At 39.0% G+C, this 15,175-nt stretch overlaps 1 protein-coding gene and 1 long non-coding RNA gene across 2 annotated transcripts; both read right to left on the bottom strand.

Moving 5' to 3' along the window:
- Positions 1–4,277: 4,277 nt before the first annotated feature.
- LOC131330310 (uncharacterized) lies at positions 4,278–5,469 on the bottom strand. The gene is made up of 3 exons (XR_009201080.1): positions 5,212–5,469; positions 4,704–4,791; positions 4,278–4,434 (listed from the first exon to the last, which is right to left on the bottom strand). It is a non-coding gene; the product is annotated as an uncharacterized LOC131330310 (long non-coding RNA).
- A 2,905-nt stretch (positions 5,470–8,374) lies between these two features.
- LOC131330185 (FHA domain-containing protein PS1) lies at positions 8,375–13,375 on the bottom strand. Its single transcript, XM_058363681.1, has 6 exons — positions 12,956–13,375; positions 12,233–12,441; positions 10,528–11,805; positions 10,281–10,416; positions 9,776–10,164; positions 8,375–8,779 (listed from the first exon to the last, which is right to left on the bottom strand). The coding sequence occupies exons 1-6, from the start codon at positions 13,251–13,253 to the stop codon at positions 8,537–8,539; spliced, it is 2,553 nt and encodes an 850-aa protein (XP_058219664.1). The 5' UTR covers positions 13,254–13,375; the 3' UTR covers positions 8,375–8,536.
- Positions 13,376–15,175: the final 1,800 nt, after the last annotated feature.

Genomic DNA, 15,175 nt, shown 5'->3' on the forward strand with positions numbered 1-15,175 from the left:
ATGGGGCCATAGAAATTGGTGTGGTTCCAGGTTGCAATTCTATTGTGAAGTCCAACTCTCGGCGAGGTGGTAATCCAGGGAGTTCATCAGGAAAGACGTCAGCATATTCACAGACAACATGTGGCAATCCTAACTCCTTACGATTAGTTTCTTCCAACTTGAGACTTGCTAGCCATCCAAATAGTTGGTCTTGCCACCTTGACCGTCGGTTTGTTGGATTTGGAGACTGTCTATCCCCCTTAAATTTGAAACAGGTTCCATCAGAAGCGTAAGCTGTCACCATCTTTTGATGGCAATCTATGACAGCTCGGTGTGACGATAGCCAGTCCATTCTCAAAATTATATCAAAGTCAGCCATATCGATTACTCGTAAGTCATAAGTTAAGCGTAGGTTGGCCACTTCTATCTCACACCCTTTACAGATTAGATTTACAAATATCTTTCCTCCCAAAGGTGATGCTACGCTCATGTTCGATCCTAAGGGTTCTGATTCTAATCCTAGTGCAGTTACACAAGCAGTAGATATGAACGAATGCAAAGTTCTGAAATCGAATAAAGCTTGAACACAAGTACTGAATAGCAGTAGCGTACCTTGGATCACAGAGGGATCCTGTTCCTCCTCTTCAGCTTGCAGAGCCAAGACACGCCCTCCGGTGTTCTGCTGTGTTCCAATGGGTTTCTTGCCATTCCAATTATTCTGTGGTGGCTTAGCTGTTTGTGGCATCTTGATATTTTGTTGCGACTGTAGTCCACTTTGATTTTGATTGCCATAGCCAACAGATTGGAATTGCTGCCGATTTCCACCTCCCATTGGTCTCTCCATTCTGGGCTGAGGACATTGACTGCTATAGTGTCCCAGAGCTTGGCAATTGTAGCACTGCACAGTCGAAATGTCCCTAACAGTCCCCTGCGGCGGCCTCTGGAACTGACTCTGCATTGGTCTAGTGTTCCTCCACTGTTGGTTGTTGGGCTGCTGATTGAATGGCCTAGTTGGGTATGGTCCTCGGTTGTTGTTGTTATTACTACTCTGGCCAGTTCTAATTGGTCCTCCAACGGTGGTCACCATCTTTTTCAATCTTGGCGGTAGAGCGGCTACGAAGTACGTTGGGTGAAATCGCGGACGGAGTAACGTCGTTTCGGCTCGATCAAAGAATAAAAAGAGAATAGTTTTTTTTTTTTTTCCCTTCCTTCCCTCTTTCTTTCTCTCCTTCTATTCTACTTACTTGGTGATGTGTGTGGTGTGGGGAATGGAGGGGAGGGGTGAAGCCTATTTATACCATGGAAAGAAGAATCTAGATTATATCCAAGGGATCAAATCAAATCTTACAAAATCTTATAATATCTAAACAAAATCTAATAATATCCAATAATATCCAAACAAATCTTTATCATATCTAACCTAATCTCAATCAAATCTTATCAAATCTAATAAAATCTTATAATATCCAATAAAATCTATATAATATCTAACAAAATTTTTATAATATCTAATAAAATCCAATCAAATCTACGTATATCTTAGGATATTAAATCATATCTTATCCTAATCATATCATATCTAATAAAATCCAATGAAATCTTATCCTAGATTTTTAGGATCACGGACCGAAAGTTAGGGTTTGCATGTACACATATACCTATATATAATAGGGTTTTAGTATTTTCTTTTCTTAAAAAAAAAAATTTATATCATTTACTAAAAGAATAGTAAATTCAAATATAAGAATTGCAAGATAAATATTTAGTTTTTATTATGAAAAATTAGGGTTGTTACACTTTCTTTTCAATAAACAGAAAGTCTACACTTCTCGACCCATTTTCCCGATCGGAATCCCGACGCTTTGCTAGGCCCACTCCGGCCACCGGACGGCTGATCTGAGCCGTCCAAAAATTCTAAAAAAAAAATCCGAGTGGGCCGACACGAGAATCAACGGCATCCGACGTGTTTAGGTGGCCGATTCGAACACTTCCTTTTTTGTGTATATATACACAATTATACACATAAAAAATGGAGTGTTTGGATCGGCCACCTAAACAAGTCGGATGCCGTTGATTCTTGCGTAGGCTCACTAGGATTTTTTTTTAGAATTTTTGGACGGCTCAGATCAAACGTCCGATGGCCGAAGTGGGTCCGACGAGGAGTCGAGATTCCGTTCGGGATTCCTCGGTCGGGAACTGTAGCTTTACTGTTCAATAAATATGCCAAAATGGAATGGCCAAACAGGATTTTTACAGGGAATGTCAACAGTCTGACACAAGGCATTTTGGAGTTGAGATAAGGGCAAAGTCCATTTTAACCATAGGTGGTTATCGTTACGTGCAGATATTCATTTCATGGTTAAAATGAGCACATATAATCTACTTGTGGTTTTTAAAAATAAGCAGATAGACCATTGTCCGTCCATTTTAACGGAAAGTGTTATACACTGTGTGAGGCAGTGGAATTATATAGATTTAGAACGATTTTGCCTTTAAAGCCCTCTCTCTTCTCCATTTCTCTTCCTCATTTCTTCCACCCCACCGCCCTCCTCCATTGAAACCGGCAATTCCCAGTTTGGATTGCCTCGAAAGAACTCGTCAACGCCGAATACGGTAGGAAGAGCCAACTTGCGAGAAGTCCAAGCCGGCAAGGGAACGTCGAGTTGAACGGCAGACCGTCGGCGAGGCTGCTTAGGCGCGGTGGAAGCACCGGAGGAGGATGGGTTCTCAACCCGACGTCATTTCTGGTCTCGAGTCATTGAGGTGTTCGGAGGTTTTGACGAGCAAAACCGCTCAAAACCCAGACGCTGCAGCCTCGCTTCACGATCGTCATACGGAGTAGCCGCTACAGTAGCTCGTTGGTCCTGGCGTGCTACTGTAGCACTCGCTCCTAGCAATATCCCCCCTCTCTCTCTCTCTTCCTCATTGTCTTCACAAGCACCAGATCTGTGCGTTTTACGGTGGTGTCGCCGTCGTTTGGCTCCGACGAAGGTAATAAAGGTTACCCCTTCCTCTCTTCCCTTCTTCCTCTGATGTTCTATTTGGGTTTTCCGGCGGCGAAGACGAGGAAGGTTGCCGGGATCGAACGGTTTTCAGATTACTCCATCTGGATTTTGATTTTCCGGCTGGATTTTCATATATTGTGTTTGTTTGATTCAAAGGTTTTCTGATTATTCCATCTGGGTTTTGAATTTTCGACTGATTTTTAGTGTATCGAAATCGAAATTAAAATCGATAAATTCTTGCCGTGATTCCGATTTGGATGTCGGTGGGTTTTGATATTGATTTGGATGTGCGTAGGAATGGTGTGGCGGTGAGTGTTTTGGTGATTTTTTTTTCATCAGTGTGTATTTCATCAGTGTGTACATTTATGTATATGCAAGGACATATTAGACATTTCTTCATTTCTGTTAACGGTGTAAGAGCATCTGCACTAGTCTTTCTAAATTTTGGACCAAATTAGAAAGAGAAAAGCCACTGTATTACTTTAGCTATCCACTTTTAAAATGTCTACTGCATCAAACTCTTTATTTTCGCTCTCTACCCTTCAACTAAATATTCAAATCTTTTTTAAAATGGTTTCGTACATGTTTACAAAGCATTCCCAGTGGGCTTGTCAGCCACTTCACCGGTGGGTTTGTTGACTCGAATACTGAAATTGTATTTTAATGGAGAGAAGAGTGAATAGTGTCTCTTTTCTTCTAACGAGGTACTGTAGCAAAATTAAAATTTTGTAAAGTAGCGACGAAGTCCACGAGCCTAGTGCAGAGAGGTTTTCAGTCTTTTGCTCTCTAATCTAGCGGCAGAAGAAGAATGGAGAGTGAGATGTGGATGCTCTAAACACTCGACCCCTCTTTTAGAAACCATTAGTAAGTTATGTGCTCACTTTTAAATTTTGAGGAGGGTATCCGCACATGACGATAATCACATGGGGTCAAAATGGACTTTGCCCTTGAAATAATTATGTCTACTTGTCTTCCTCTCTTCTCCAGACTTTTTCCATCATCGATGTTCCACTAGAAAACTCAACCATGGGCACACTTCTAGGCTATATGCTTTCTGAGCGTTCTAACAACAATTTGTCAAGGATAAGCCAGGACTATTTATATACCAAAGACCTATTAAGAGTCTAAGACGCAAACAAATCCATGGAATTTAACCAAACACGCACTGAATCCTAAGGACATGAGAGATATTAGTATGAAAGGGTCCTCTCTTTTTTTGCCAAGCATGAAAGGGTCCTCTTACTAACAGTTTCATCTGTAAATTTTGAGTGATGTGTGGGTAAGTATGTACGTAGAAGAGATTACACAGTATCAACCTGGTAAGACAATATCGTATTGATTCTTTGAACTTGATATATCGACTTCATGCACAATTGCCTCTTGTTTGATCCTCCAAGTCTTCTGTATACCTGCAGCCTCCAAGTAGCCCCCCCTCGCTTGGCATAAGCCACTACAAAATACACATACACATCAACTTTTATTTGTACCATAAATCTAGCTCATGATTTCCTGGATGTCTCTGGACACAAAAACAAAAGAACCAAAAAAAAAAAAGGAAGAAAGGGAGAAGAGGACACTTTCTTTTTCCTTAAAGAGTTTGGGCAATAATCAGAAAGACATGCAAACAGTTATTCAGAATATCATTGAGCTTCATATCAAACAACATTTTGCTTTCTATAAATAAAGAGTTACCATCAACTGCAAGAAGTACAAATTCACATTCTCAACCTTGGCAGCAGCCTGGGCAGATTTTCCATATAATTCCTCTCACAGCAAGCTGACCTTTCAATTTTTTGTCTCTCAAATCCTGCAAATTGTAAATAACTTTGAGGGCAATAGAAGAATAACTAAGTAAACGTAATTAATAAGGTCCAGTTTGGAAAAGTTTTTATTTTCAGTTTTTTATATTTGTTTCCGATATTTTTTGAAACAGGCACCATAAACATGTTTGTGTTACTGTTTTTGTTTACAAAATACATAATCAATTCCACTAGTTTACGAAAAATTCTAGAAACACAAAAAATGTGTGTTCATTTGTTTTGAAAATACTTTTGGTAGCCAAAAAAAAAATAGTATACAAAAACTTTTATGGTCACTAAACATGTTTTTTTATTTTTATTTTTTAATAAATAAATAAAAACTCATTTCTTACTTTTCATAAACGAAAATAAAAAAATTGGCAACTTTACCAAATAGAGCCTAAGAATCTCAAACAATTGTGTCGTACCTCCAAATTAGTGATTTCACCTCTAAGATACTTGTTTACTTTAGTATCTATCTCATCTAAAATCTCTTGCACACCAAAATTTTGTTGCCTCATTTCAGTAAATTTGCGTAAAAGACAAAGTACAAACATAGGAAGAATTACAGTGATACATATAATCAATGTGATACTCGAAGCAAATAACACCTTGGAAATCAAAGCGTTCGCCGCCATACTCTTGGAAATCTCTTTCGCTATGTCGGGTGGAGGCTTGAAAGTCCGATCGAGGCTAAAAGTAGAGTGCCAAATCACATTCCAATTTTAAATTTTAAATGAAAAGTAACGAAAAAAATAGAAATTAAATAGACATCCTATTTAGAAGGTCCATCCCAGTGATTTTGAATGAAGTTAAAATTTTCTTTTCATTTTTTTTTTTGAAACTTCTATATAGGATGCCTATTGTTTGATTTTTAGAGAAAGAGAATGGAAAATTTTAAAAACAAGTTTAACTTTCTCTCCAATTTTCTTTTGATTTTCCTTTTAGGGTCCATTTGATTAGCGAGAAAAATAAAATGGAAAGTGAAAATGATAGAAAGTGAAGTGAAAGAAAAGAAAAGAAAATTATTTTTTTTCCTCACATCCGTTTGATTAGAATAAAAGTTTTGCAAGAAAATAGTAGAAAAAATAAGATATCCTTGTTAGGAGGGATTAAAATTACCGAAATTAGAAGAAAAAAAGTGGAGGGAAGAGGATAAAGAAAGAAGTTAGAGTAATTGTGGTTGATTTTTTCGAGAAAAAAAATTTCCCTGCACATTTTGTGAGAAAAAATTAAGCAAGCTCTCATGCTTTAGAGGGTTGTACAGGAAAGTTCATTTTCTACCGCTTTCAAGAATATTCTTGCTAAGTGAACACAAAAGAAATTAAGTATATGTTTTTTCTTTTTCTTGCATTTTCTTCCATTATCTCGCTAATCAAACGGACCCTTCAATTTCCTAACATTATTTTCTCTTCTTTCCTCCAGTGAAAAACTCCAAAATCATCAGCCACAACAAAACGATATTATCAAATACATGGGCTGTTTTGACCCAAAAAGACAAAAAATTATATGCAATTGCTACTTTTTATGGATAAAATACAATTTTGGATTTTGTATGCAATGAAACAAATCTTAAAATAAATATTAAAAAATTTAGCCATGCCCAGTCTTATCATACCCTACTTTTTTAGATTTTCATCGTATCTAGTACTAGTACTCGTACCGTACATGTATTGCGTACTTGTACCTATGCTTCATTAGTCAAGACCAAAGGAAAAGAACAAAGAAAATGAGGAAGAACAATATTTGGTTGATGAAATTTAAGAGGTCAGAGAAAAAAATTGACATTGTAATTTAACGCAACACAAATTGAATACACACCCAAAAAGACAAGACATGATAACACTGAAATTTGCAAGTGGAGTGAAATGCAGTTGGTGTTTTCCTGAACTCTTTAATTTATACTCTCATGCACATGAGTAGAGCTCGATTTCTTTAAGCACTCATCCTCTCTCTAAGTCCCTAAGATAGACTAGATTCGGTTTGACGAAAGGGGAAAAAAATTAAAAAACAGGGAAATTTAAACAAGTAGGGTTAACCTTGACAGGAACCTGAGATTACAAAACATGATGAGCGCACCTCTACTGCCAATCTTCACCCTTTTTGTAGATGTTGGGTATTCTTTCTCAAGAATCCTTATGCTTCTTTTGTGTGTTCGCTTTCGCAAAATGTGGCAAAGGTTGGCACAATTTGACCTTTGATACTATGCATGCCATGCGTTGACGATCTAACTCTTTCTTTGTACAATATATATCATATCCTATTGTCATTCGAAATTCTTACAAGAGTTTTCTATCACTGTTATTTTTCCGATTACCCTTCAGCAGTAGTAACTAAGGCAAACAACATAGAAAAATCACCCATTTCTGTGTGTTACTCTTTCAAATTCCCAAGAAAGATATTGGGCGGAAATCTTGAAACGCATCGAAACTTCAAGCAATGAACTAATTTCCTAAGTACAAATATTTAAATAGAAAGTGTAGTAGTACTATAAGAAAGAAAAAAGAGATGTTGTAGACGGATGTCACGGTCAAATGCTAAACTTGCGTTGGAAAATCGAGGTTTCCGTTGGTTTCGTTCCCCTTTTTCTTGTCAGTTAAACTTGCCTTGTATTTTCTTTTTCCTCTTATACCTTTAACTTTCTTTCATTTCCATGACAATGAGTTCCACATAGACCCTAAATTTTCATGTGGAGAGAGAGAGAGAGAGAGAGAGAGAGAGAGAGAGAGAGAGAGAGAGAGAGAGAGAGAACACAAGGATAGTTGTTATCCCCATACCATGTCTAGCAACTAAACCTGGCCTAATTAAATATTCTCTTTTCTTAGAGCATAATATACGAGCTCAAAAATTACAATTTGAAAAATAATCAAAACTAAATGCAATCGAAACAAGCAAAATCTCTTTCATTCAATAGTTATTGATAGCTCAGTTATTACGCAAAAGGGCCAAAACAACTACTGAAATAATGGAATTTTGGATTCATGATTTATTTTTTTTGCGCTAGATGAGAGGTTCACATCTAATAATTTACACTAGAAGTGAGCCTTCTTCACCCCAATAAAGTTAAATAGTCTAAATGCAAACACATTGGCACTAAGCCTCCTAGATCCCGTCTGGGTGGTGATCTTTCTCAAGACCATAGGAGTAAAAAGAGGTATTTCAAAATACCTCCTTTTTCACCAGAACAATCTCTCCTAGGATCATTTTTTCCCTTCGAAATTAAAGCAACAAGAGCTTCTTCTTTTTTTGAAACGGAATACCTCTTTTTTTGTTGGCCGCTCACACGAGCCCTCCCATTCATCCAATGACTGATCTAAAAACTCCTTCGTCCTAAATGCATGTTCCTAGAAAGGAAAAAAAATTGGGCTACTTCAATATTCCCGAACTCCTGAAATTTAGAAGTGTAACACATTTGCAAACAGGCGTCGTGGTTTAAAGCAGGAGGTCCCAATTCTGCCCCATCAGTAATATGCCTAGCCACATATAGTATATACTGGGCAAAAGAATATACAAATATGGAGGCTTTTGTTGGGATATGATAATTGTCATCCTTCAAAGAGGGCAATGATACTCGCAAGATGCATAATGCAATAACAGAAACACACAAATTTGCGATCCAAAAAGAATACGGTCGTTTGATTGTAATATACTAGGTATGAGTCATACCACCTTAAATTGCCGAATCACTTTGCAAAAAAGGAGAGTTGAACGCAGGTTCTACTACAAAATCACTGGACCAAACATATCATTTTTTTAACTCACTAAAGTCTGAGCATAACGAGAATTGTGGAGCAGTATTAGCTTCAAACCCTTGGCGCCATCTACAGACTTTGATGGGTTCTTCGTGGGGCCGCTGCAATATTTCTCCCTCAGAATAACATCGTCTTCGCAAGACCAAGTAGGTCCTCTCGGAGAGCTGTCGGTCCACAAGAACCTCTCAGAGAATGGGTTCACCAAACTTTCACGAAATTCTTCTACTGTCTCACAAATCAAACCCTGGAAGAAAAAAAATTCAGTCAAAATTCAGATATTATTATGCTCATACAGTTGCACACATGGGTAATTTTGTTATTTTTTTATCAGAACACAAGGGTAAAATGAGAATGATGAACATATTTTATCAGTTAATGGAGCCCTTCATTTTATTTTAGCTCCTTTTTTTTTTTTGGGCGGGGGACTGGGCTATGTAGCACCGACACTCCAAAAGGGCGCCGTGTCCATGTATTGGACACGGGGACACGGCGGGGACACGCCCAAATACGTATTGGACACGCCCAAATACGTATTGGACACGCCACGTGGCGTGTCCAATAATTTTTATTATTTTTTGATGGGGGACACGCTGGGGACACGGCTGAGGGTCAAAATGTAATATATATTTTTAATTTTGAGGGGTTAATATGAAATTATTCAAAAATATTTGGGTTAAATTGTAATTATGCCTTTATTTAGACCATGGTAATCTTATACATTCATATAGGACATGTCTTCATCAACAGTGGAAGAAAAGAAAAAATATATGTATATATGTATTTATATATATATTTATTTATTTATACACGTGGCGTGTCCCCCGCCGTGTCCGTATTCCCATTTTTTTAGAATTGCCATGTCCCGTGTCCGTGTCCGTAACCGTATCTGTGTCCGTGCTACATAGGGACTGGGGGTGGGGTGGAGAGGGCACAAATTCTACATTAGGTTCACATTCAAAGTAGATATAATCAACTCAAGTTATTAATGAATTCCTTCATTTTAGTTTACTTTCCTGCTTTTATTCCTTCTTTTTTTTTCTTTTTTTGTTGTTGTTGTTGTTGGAGTTTGGTAGGGCAGAGCAAACTTTATCCGCAAGCAGTAATAAGGGTTCTGAGGTCCTATATCAAGTTATTAGAATCTGAAGTACATAAAATAGCCTTATGCAATCTACATAGCTAGTTTTGGGATAATTAAAGACGGTGTAATTTAAGAGAGGGAAAATCAATGCTGGAGTCTTACTTCTGCCATAGATTTGATATTCAAAGTGACATCATTAGTAAGAAGGACAAGCTGTCCATGATTCATGGTCCTCCTAGAGAGGAGAGCATATTCAAGGATGAGGTCTTCGGCAGTTGGTGAAACAATTTCGAGTAAACTCCCCCAAGGAGAAAAGGGTATTTGGCTTGCTGCTCCACCTGGGAACCCACAGTTCCCCTCACTGAACTGAGACATAGGAGAAGCAGGTGGGGTAGGCGCGATAGGCCTTCCCTCCTCCTCTGAGCTCTGAACATGAATCCACCAACTTGTATTCACCATACACTCTTCAATCCATTGTAAAGCAGAAGCAGCCTCAGTTTTTCTTCGAAACAGGCTACCTCGTCGGTTCAAGCAATCCAGTTCCCTTATGACTGATTTTAAAAGGCATTGCCCATATTCGTTAGAATACTAAACACTTCACATAAAATTGTTGGATAGACTTGACTTAAATAAGGGAAAGGAAAATAATGTCGTGAAAATTGATTACCTATTCGTGGAATGATCAACTGTGTTCCCTTGAGACCTTGCAAAAGCTGTAATGCCTTTCTTGACTCCTTGTGCAGAAAACAATTAGTGTCCACTACCATGTTCCACCTCTTCTTTTCCATTGCAATGGACTTTTTCTGCAAGTTGTTATACAACCATATGCACAAAAAACCTCGTTATAACCTGGAAAAAAGTGAATACTACACAAATATCTGAACATTCAGTCATACTTAAAAAAGTTTACTGACCTTCTCTACGGTCTGAACATAGTTAGCAGAATTGCTGTTTTCCATTGTGGCACTAAGAAAAGCAGCTTCTGACTTGCTCTTGCTGCAGGAGTTCTCAAGTAGAGGCTGAAATGGTACTCTTTCGACTCTACTCTTCATTGGCATCAACTCTGGTTTCAGATTTTCTTGATTCCTGGAGTAACACTTCAGTGATTTCTGTTCTTTGAGCACTTTTGGTGTCTGGTTCTTTTTGACTGAAGGGGCAAGATTGCCTTCTTCTAACGGTTGTGACTGTTTGATTTCTCCCATCTTACTCTTCTTCATCATGGACCTTAGTAGAAGAGTATTAGGAGTTAAGTTCTCTTTGTCTGGAGTAAAGGGTTCTTCATTTTCATCTAAACCAGTGGAAAGACCCTTTGAGATCACCTTGCTTTTCAAAGATGATGATTTGTTTGACATGAGAAGACCCATATTCTTCATGGACCTCAGTATAAGAGTATTTGGAGTAAAATTCTCTTTGTCAGGAGTAAAGACTTCATCTGAACTAGATAAAAGAGCTTTTGACATTTCCTTGTCTTCGATATCCAGCTGACATGATAATTCAACATCAGCAGTTCTGTCAGCCCCTTTGCTCTTTCCTCTGCTCTGACCAGTTTGAATCTGAAGAACACTAGAAGGTTTTCCTCTTCTCAACCAGATGCTAGGTAAATTGGACGTCTGCTCTGAATTCATCAAAGGGCTATCTGGGTTTTGTTTTTGAGACCCTCCACTGGAAAAGGGAGTGTGGTGGCTCCGCTTTTCGTTGTTGAATTCAAGAATTTCCCTTTGTTCATAATTGTTTACTGATGGATCCTGGTTCTCAACTATCTGAAGTACTTCAGAAATTTGATGGTCTTCTCTTGAAGGGCACTGGTTTTCCAAATATTCATGTGGAAATAAAGACTCTGTAGTTTCCAACAAATTGAAATTTTGGTCGAACCCTCCACTTGCGGTTGAGTTTTTCACCTCAGATACCATTTCTGTAGTTACAGAAGGTTCTGGGCTCTGGTTATCTCCAGACCAGAGGCTAGAAATCTCCTCATGCTCATGATCCGTCTTTGAATCGCTTTTGTTTCCTATTTCTTCATCAGAAAATGAAGGTGAATCCATGTACCCTGGTAATGGAGGTGGAGCTGACAGTACCATCACATTGTTCAGCAACAGTTTCGAATGATCCTCAGAAAATCCCAAATCCATACCCTCAAAATCGTGATCAAGTGATTGAATTGCGTTATTTTCGAGAATCAAACAGTTCTCATCCTATACAATAACCAAAAATGAAGAAATTAAATGAGTCAAGAAACTCAACAAACAGATTGTGAGCAATCTACATTCCACGTAAATTGAAGCAAAAAATTTCCAAACCCATTCCCCTCGGTGTGGGAGGACCATTCCCTCGCCCACCCGGGATTCCAGAAACAAACCTTTATACAATAAAGTACGGGAAAAAGAGAGGCAAATACGAGTCGAGCAATACAACAATGTCAACAAATATGTGTTGAGAACTCTACATTTCATGCTAGTTGAAGCAATCATCAAGTTATTCAATTAGGGTAGTTTCAAGAACCAAACAATTCCATCCTACTACAGTCAGAAAAGAAAAGAAAACATGAGTCAAGAATTTAAACATTGTCGCCACTCTACATTTCAAGCCAATTGAAGCAAAAGAAAAGAACAAAACTCTCACCTGATCCATTCCTCCTCCTCCCTTCTCCACGGGCCTGGATACATCCAATGGGGACACGAACGGGTTCTCCATGTCGTAGGCACGGCTCAAAGGAACCCAATGAAGCCTGTAGACCCTACTTGAGCCACCTAGCTGCATCGCATCCCCCTCATTCATCTCTACTCGAACCCCCGCTTCAATCTTCTTTCCCGAAACCCATGTCCCGTGTACTAGAAAAAACAGAAATTCAACAACTCATCAAAGCTCAAAATCACATGCATATATGTTAATTGAACAACAAAAGGACCCAAATTCAAGAACACATCAAATCTCAAATCACATGCATGTGTCACTTGAACAAGGAAAAACCAATTGAAACAAGAAAAACCAACAATCCAGAACCCATTAAAGCTCAAAATCACACGTCTGTCAATTGAAACAAGAATACCCTACTATTCAGAACCCATCACAGCTCGAAAATCACCAGGCATATATGTCAATTGGAACAAGAAAAAAAAACCCAAAATTCAAGAACCCGTCAAAAGCTTGAATCGAAATTTATCTATGTGTCAATTGAAACAAGAAAAAACACAAAACTCAAGAACCCTTCAAGGCTCAAAATCACAAGGCAAGAAAAACCCCATATTCAAGAACCCATCAAACCTCGAATCACAATGTATGTATATGTATATGTGTAATGTGTAATACACACACACACACACATACATATAATTGAAGAGTTACCAGATGATAAATCGGTGAGGGAGAGATGGTGGGAAGAGGGGTTGGAGTGGATGCGGAGGTGGAATCGGCTGATGCTGGGGTGCTCCAAGATGATGTTGCAATCTGGGTGTCGCCCAACTAACAACAATGTTTCTTTCTCGTTTTCTTGAATTGGTGATGGTGGGTCACCACCATCTTCGATTGGTTCGTGTTGAGGGAAGGGAGGCGGGGTGTCGAGGAGGAAGATGTTCTTGAGGATGGCGTTGTTCTTCAGGACAGTGAATACTGGGATTGCCTTTTCTTCTTTCTTGTCAGCCATGGTGGGGGCAGAGAGAGAGAGCAATTGGTGGGGATCAGGAAAATGCGGTGGGGTTTTGTTGTTGAGTGGAGTGGAATGGAGGAGGGCGTTGGGGGGTTTTCTGAATTGAATCTTGAAAACTTGAAAAGATGACCGTTACCCATTTTCTTGAAACGCCTATTTTTTTTCTTATTTAATTTGGCATTATCTGAAATATGAGGTCGAATTGTTATTCTTCTGTTGTTTTTTTCTCCAGTAAACATCATTTGTGGACCGTTAGGTATTTTTACATTTTTCTATATTTTTTTAAGCGATGCCAATTAAAATCGGTGGGCTCGTTTTCTCCATTACTAAAATTTTCAGCATGGAAGACTTTCGAAGAATTCTCTCCAATTCTGTCCATCTAAAAATGACTTCGTTCCTCAGCATTGACAGTCCCAGAAATTCAACATAATGAGAGCACTCTCTTGATCACAACTGTTCAAATTTACTTTCCTAATCAACCGCGACGAGATAATACTTAACTCACTAAGGTTGTATATCACCATCCAATATTAAACGGCCGTGAATGCATATGTGAATTTTCCCCTTCTAAGAGCATCCACAATGTAATAATTAAAATATATCACCATCCAATATTAAACGGCCATGAATGCATATGTGAATTTTCCCCTTCTAAGAGAATCCGCAATGTAATAATTCGAAAGAGAGAATTTTACATAAGTCCACTATAACAGTTTCCAAACCAATCTAGTCCACTTCTAAACTTCATAACTCACTAAGTTCACTAGCCTACAAAAATACCAATATAACCCACTATATGTAGCCCTAATCACTATATGTAGCCATATATATATATAAAGTCCGTCTCCCGTAAGGACCACCTCATTTTAATAAAATGCGGACTTTCCTTTACCGATTGAATTTCGATGATCCGAGCCGCTCAATGTGTTCAGAATGTGATTTTAAGGGTACCCGAGAGAAATCAGCAAAAAAAATGACCGGGAAGGGCTTCATCCGAGCAGTTTTTGTTTGTTTTTTATCGAACAGTTCAAACAAAAACTGCTTGGATGAAGCCCTTCCCGGTCATTTTTTTTTGCCGATTTCTCGCGGGTACCCTTAAAATCACGTTCTGAACACATTGGGCGGCTCGGATCATCGAAATTCGATCAGAAAATGGGAGAAACGAGGAGGTCCTCATTTTAACTAAAATAAGGACTCCCTTATTTGAGACTGACCACACACACACACACACACACACACACACACACACACACACACTTTATATCTAATGAGGGATTCCGCACGGGCTTACCGTGCTGGACTCCCCTTTCCTGATTGAATTGTGACGATCCGAGCCGCTCAAAGTGATCAGAACGTAATTTTAAGGGTACTTGCGAGAAATCAGCAAAAAAATGATCGGGAAGGGCTTGATCCGAGCAGTTTTTTACTGAACCTTTCAATAAAAAACTATTCGGATCAAGCCCTTCCCGATCATTTTTTTTGCTGATTTCTTGTGGTTACCCTTAAAATCACGTTCTGATCACTTTGAGCGACTCGAATCGTCCCAATTCGATTGGAAAAGGGGAGTCCCGCACGGTAAGCCCGTGCGGGATACCTTATGGGAACCGGACTATATACACACACACACACACACACACACACACACACACACATCCCATTATATGTAGTTTTATTTCAAACGGGGAGAGAGAGAGAGAGAGAGGCCGTCGGGAACAAGCATCTCGTTCCATCCTCTTGTCGTCGTTGTCATTGCCACCCACCTCGATCCCGTCGCCATCACATCCCGTCCCAGTGTCTGATCGTCATCGCTATCGCCACCCACCTCGATCCCGTCGCCGTCACATCCTGTCCCAGCCTCCGATCGTCATTGCCATCGCCACCCACCTCGATCCCGTCGTCGTCGTCATAGCCACCCACCT

Source organism: Rhododendron vialii, chromosome 6a (genome assembly GCF_030253575.1).
Source record: "Rhododendron vialii isolate Sample 1 chromosome 6a, ASM3025357v1".
NCBI lineage: Eukaryota > Viridiplantae > Streptophyta > Magnoliopsida > Ericales > Ericaceae > Rhododendron > Rhododendron vialii.

Excerpts from the sequence above, each read along its gene's own strand:
- LOC131330185 (XM_058363681.1), bottom strand. The coding sequence starts at position 13,253 with ATGGCTGACAAGAAAGAAGAAAAGGCAATCCCAGTATTCACTGTCCTG. Across the intron at positions 12,442-12,955 it reads CCTCACCGATTTATCATCTG|TACACGGGACATGGGTTTCG; the intron begins GTAACTCTTCAA and ends TGTTTTTTCTAG. Across the intron at positions 10,417-10,527 it reads ATGTTCAGACCGTAGAGAAG|AAAAAGTCCATTGCAATGGA; the intron begins GTCAGTAAACTT and ends AACAACTTGCAG.